Here is a 5642-nt window from a genome sequence, read left to right as displayed (position 1 = left end):
GAATGCCGATATTGTTGCATCACTATTTTTTATGTCCTTTCTGTGGTAACTGTATTTCTACACTCAAAACATACACTTTTAAATATGCTAAAAGTGTTAGGGATGCAGTGATTGCATTTTGAAAGTTATTGCAACACATTGTTCAGCCCCCCCTTGAAAGAGAAAGTATGAGAAACTTTATATAGAGTAATTGTAAAACACAACGCTTCAAAGTGTTTACTTAAATGTTGTAACTCCTTCCATTTTCCCACGATGCACTTGGTACTCCTGTTTTGGCTTAAGGCTCCGGGGAGGAGAGATGTTGCTATACTTGGGATATTTTTCCACGTACTCTGTTGTGAGGCACGGCTGTCGTCCATTATCATAAATCCTTGTGGGTTTATGAGGGCAGCGATGGCGCCTGGGTAAAACACATCAGATGAGATCATTCTGAATAGCTTTAGTCAAGGGGAAAACCCATACCCTGTCTACCGGGAGCGAACAACGAATGGGGACGATTGAACAGTATAGTATCAGTAGCTTGTCTTTAAAATGTTTTCTGAGTGATAAAAAGAAGAAATATTGTGCTGATGGCATAGGTCCCAGTGGACAGTACACTAATACAGTAATGAACAGTATCAGCATGTGAGTTAGTCCTCAGTACAGAACACAAAGGATGGGTAGAACTGATCTCAGTTCTCTAAGTGATGCTACCACAAGGTACGCTTCCCTCTTTTTTTTTAAATCTTTAGTTATATTACTAGTCTTATTTGTAAAAGTAACTAACTGTGCTTCATTTTGCCTCTCATATTGTCTGATTTTATTTCTCTCATCACTTGTCTTTTTATATTTGTGTATCTGCTCACCTTTTTTCACAACTCTTGATTAACCTTTTTTGATTAAAAGTTTAGTGGTGTGAAATCTCATCTGCACTTCTAGTGCTCTGCAGGCCTTTTCTGACTTCTCAACGCTTCCCTCCTGCCCCTGCCAAGGATTGACTAAATCTTCTATCCAAAAACTATGTTTCTTTATTTAGAAGTAAGGGCATCTCTTTTTCTTAACAGGTTTTATTTCAATTACACCTGCTTGTCATTGATGCCTATTTTAATGACACCGTCTTTTACAATTCTGTACAAGAAAAGCAAAAATAACTAAAGAATAAGAAGGGTAAGCGTGCTCTTGCTGGGTACAAGTAAATTCAGGTTTGAGGAAGATAGATACCCAAGGAACAGTTCTAAGGTCCTCAGAGAACTTTAGCTAGCACTGAATAGTAGAAAGATAAAAATAAAGCAAAGCAAGGTAAAATAGAATACAGAAACAGAGATGCAGGACTCCTGCTGGGAAAAGTAAAATGAAGAGAACTAAAAGAACTAAGGCACCTAAAGCTGGTATCAGTTTAGGCTGCCTGACTCTGCCAGCCCGGTAGTTCCATAAAGGAGGAATGAAGCCGCCCTGTCTAAGAAACCAGATCCTTTCAAAGGCTCCGGTGCTCACTCCTTTTCAGTCAAGTCAACGGGTAGTTAAGTAACATTTGAGACCTATTCGGAACATAGCAGAGAAAGGAAAAGAGGCAAAGAGGGAAAGAACAGGAATCTAGGAAAGCCAGGAGAAGAGTCTAAGCTATTGCTCAGCCTGGTGCTTGCCTGCCACTACATTTTTTCATTACATTCAGTTATCACCTTAGTAATATTTTTTTCAGTAAGTATAAACAGCATATGCTGTGTCATGTAGCATCTAAAAATAGCAGCTAAGCAGAAAATAAAACCATTGAACATATGTTTTGAAAGCTAGTTGAAATACAGAGTATTAAATTATAATGTTTTTTCACATATTTTAGGCATACAATTCAAAGGAGTTTGAAACAAAAAAGTATTCATCTACAAAACCTTCATTTTGACAATCTTCAGTTTGCCATAAACTGCTCCAGAAGAACAATCACCAAACAAAACACCTTCTCTGTTTTGGTATCAGCAGCTTTAATGACTTAACTCTGTTTTCTAAGCAATGTTGTCAGTATATTCCCGTATTGCTGAATGGTCATGCTACAAACAGAGGTACTAGAAAAATAAGTTACTTGCAGAGTGAGCCTGTAGTTCTCGGTAGATTCAGCAGAGAGGTGAAAGTAACCTAATCTATCTCTCCAAGGACAGATGTTTTTGTAATTGCTTTAGAATTCATTGCTGAGTGAAAAATGTCCTTGATCCCAGCATTTCTAGCATATGAAGTAATTCTGAACAGCTTCTAACTAAGCACAAAATTACTTGAATTCAGATGAGACTGTTCAGGAAGATCCTACATCCTACTCCATGCTGTGAAAGAGCTTTCAGAGGGCCTAAAAGGCAATGTAGAACTACCTTAATATCAATGTGAATTTGACTTGGAGAACAGATTAGGGGTTTTTTGGTTAACCAATAAATCTACTTTTGGATGTCGTCCAACTGCTAAACCAGAAGTTTTCATTTAGATAATAACTTCACGAGACTGATTACATAGGGCAGTGTGGCTCTTTGGAGAGACCATGCTAGGAATCATCCGTGAAGACAGATTACAGCTCCGATAAATGAGGTATGTCATATACAATTTGGCCAGGACTCCCCGAGTCACTGATTATTTTAAACTTGTTACTTGTAGTTATCTTAAGTTCAGCCCCAGACTTACTGATAATTCAAATGAATTTGGTGAGAATATGCCTCTCCCCATGACTGGCTGATGCCGGTTTTGATGGATTATTATTCTTTCCCTTCTCTGAGGGAGGCTGACTATCTTGTGGCTTGCAAAAGGTCTGAACAGAATCTGAGCTAAATAAAACTGACAGCGTACGGGCTTTCTAGTGCCAAATGCTGTTGCTCTGATTATTTTAACAGAATCACGCTGTATTTTATTTAGGTTCTGGCATACATACAGTTGTTTTTTATACAATGCTAGCAAGACTCTAGAAATTTTCCCACAAAGTATTTTCCTCCCAGAAAACTAGATTAATAATGAGAAAAGTTCAATGTTAATTATCATAAAAAACTTACTGAACCCCCCCGCACCTCCCCAATTCAGAAGTTTTTTTTTTTTAACTGCCAGTGCACATGCTATGCTCTGAAAGACAGAAATTACGCATGGACACTGTATTTTTTGAGAGTTTTCTACTTTCCTAGTGTTGACAGGAGACCTGGTATTTTTTACTGGGTTTGTGTGTATTTACATATGGTCAGTATCATTGCTTAAATATCCCACATTTTAGAGACATCTTCTTCTTTCCTTTTAACTTGCATTTATTCAGGAAGCTAGACTTTCATGATAATGATAATAAAAGTGCAATAAATGGGAAAGGCTGACAGACTGAGAAGGAGATAAAGCAGTAGTTTATTTTTATATCTCAAAACTAAACTTCTATGCTTTTGTATGCTGAGATTATCTTTTATAGTGGACAAACGGTATTCTTGAGTGCAGGGAGTTCATCTACCTCAGAGGCTTTATTCTTCCTTTGGAAGCCAGTTTTCACATCCTGTATTTGCTGTTAGATATTTCTATAGAGCCAGTGATCTGAAGCCTGACTGCACTTGCTAGCAGGGGGTAAATTTTCTCTTGTATTAACACATTTGGAACTTACGGGAAATAAGGAAATAGATATATTTCCTTCTCTTTATGGATCCAATCCCAAGTAAGATTAGCTCATCTTTTCTCCACATTTAAAACATTCCACTTCTAAAATAAGAAATGGATCTGGAATATCTTGGGAAACAATACAGAATCCAGCCATTACTCTTCACAACGCGGTTTTGAGAACATTTTTGTGATTTATCGAAAAAAAAACTTCCAGCCAAACTTAAATCTCTATCACAGCAGCTTGAAAATGATTGTCATACTGCCTTGGCAGCATCTTATGCTACTGCAAAAGTCTTAAGCTCAAGAGGCTAGAAATTATGTCAATTACTAAAAATGGAGAAGTCCCCAGCATTGGACCTACTTTGCAAACTGAGTACGCTTCCAGTGGTTTTTGGCATTACAGTTATTTGCTGATTTTTAAATAGATCACCTGATAGGCACAGAAAGTGATTCAGTCTTATAAGAAATCTATATTCAAATTATTCTTAAAAATCCTGTAACAATTATTTCATTAAGAACCCAAGATTGGAACCCCTAAGTATGAACACTAACACTCAGATGTGAGCCTTTAGTGTGTGGAGTGTATACATTACACTACAAAAAAGTTCATTCTGGAACTTTGGAGGCTCTTCTCATTTACCTGCAAAGAGAAAGCAGAATAAAGTTCTGTCTTAGTGACTTCCCTCCCCTGTACTTGTAAAATTTTTCTGAGTGTTTTGTCTTCGATGAACAGCTAGGAAAGATTGTTTCCCTCTTTGTTTAGGTTTAAACAATAACTATATCTCCACAAAATAGGTAAATAGCTAACTGATGATAACTTCTGATAACTAAATAGTAGATCTTTCTCTTCGCTTTGAAATCTCTCCTGTGTACACTTTGCTGTATCTAGGTAACACTGCCAAGCAGCCAGTCTTCCCCCCAAAACAGGAACACTATAACCACACTGAAGCAAACAGAATGTGCTGCCTAAACCAATTATGGCTTAAGAATTTGTCTGTAAAATCTTTAGTGATGCTTGTTTTAAAGCTTAAGTTTTGTGCATATTTTATTCAATTATATTATTGAACTGCAGTTTTGAATTGAGAATTTTCAGTTGAGTTGAACCTCATTTTCTGCTGTCAGACTGTGTTGTCTCACCATCGTTATACTTGAGCCTGAGCCAGATTTGTTATCTCATCATGGAGACAGCGTGTTCCAACTGTTCATTAATCTAAGACTTCTGAAACAAATTTATGGGGCACAGTCTTTGCCAAAAAGGACATGAGAAACTACATAGTGCATATCTCTCTGTCTACAGATCAAAAAAAAAAAAAAAGCAGCTGATGAGCAGAGAGGCAGACTTGCCACGGAGAAGCACATAGGGAGTACAGACCTCGAGAGGAAACCTGTGGTTCATGGTGCACTTTGCAGCCTTAGGGTTGGCCTTGTTCTTCCAACAGATAGGGATCTCACTCCTGTGATCTTATGACTCTCCTTGCATATAGGTGTTATTGTTTTTTTAATTAAAGACTGAATCTTTGAGAATCCTAGGATGATTATTTTTCTTTTTTTTTTTAAGTAGACAGAGAAGAAATTGAAAACATTAACAGTTCCAATTCCAAACCTATAAAGATGTTGCTGAATTTTGTGAAGTTTAAATCTCTTACGATCTTGGGAAACCTGACTTGTGAATTTTTAAATCTCCGGCATTGATAATATTGCTTATAGACCTATAATAGTAATTTTAAACAAAAAATTTGCCTGCTGTACCCTCTCATGCCAGCCTCCCTGGGCCTGAGAGGCCATAGTACAACGATGAACCGTGTGTCTCCATAGGGGATCATCGACTGTAAAGGACTGTGAGGGGGATCACTGGATGAGATGTTCGGATCTGATCTACAGGCAGTAGTGCTTGCCCAGGTTCTGTCCAGGTGGATTTAGCCAGAAGTCTTCTGGGGGTTCCTCTGGTGCAGCCCTTCAGTGACAGCTGGCTCTGCCCTGGGGAAAAGCCTGGTCCTGAGGTTTAGCCTGGGCCGTGGACAGGCTTTCTCCACGCTGTTCTAGTGCAGCGCATTCACGGCCAGCTT

At 38.2% G+C, this 5642-nt stretch overlaps 1 protein-coding gene across 1 annotated transcript in view; it reads right to left on the bottom strand.

Annotated features, from left to right (window-relative positions):
• FAM154B (family with sequence similarity 154, member B) overlaps window positions 1-393 on the bottom strand; it is a 4344-nt gene extending 3951 nt beyond the window's left edge. Inside the window, exon 1 of the mRNA XM_010132197.1 lies at window positions 221-393. Coding sequence (XP_010130499.1) covers window positions 221-243 — 23 coding nt within the window. The 5' untranslated portion in view covers window positions 244-393. The remainder of the gene's footprint in view (window positions 1-220) is intronic.
• Window positions 394-5642: the final 5249 nt, after the last annotated feature.

Source organism: Buceros rhinoceros, unplaced genomic scaffold (genome assembly GCF_000710305.1).
Source record: "Buceros rhinoceros silvestris isolate BGI_N320 unplaced genomic scaffold, ASM71030v1 scaffold7760, whole genome shotgun sequence".
Classification (NCBI taxonomy): domain Eukaryota; kingdom Metazoa; phylum Chordata; class Aves; order Bucerotiformes; family Bucerotidae; genus Buceros; species Buceros rhinoceros.
This window is presented reverse-complemented; position numbering and strand designations above follow the sequence as displayed.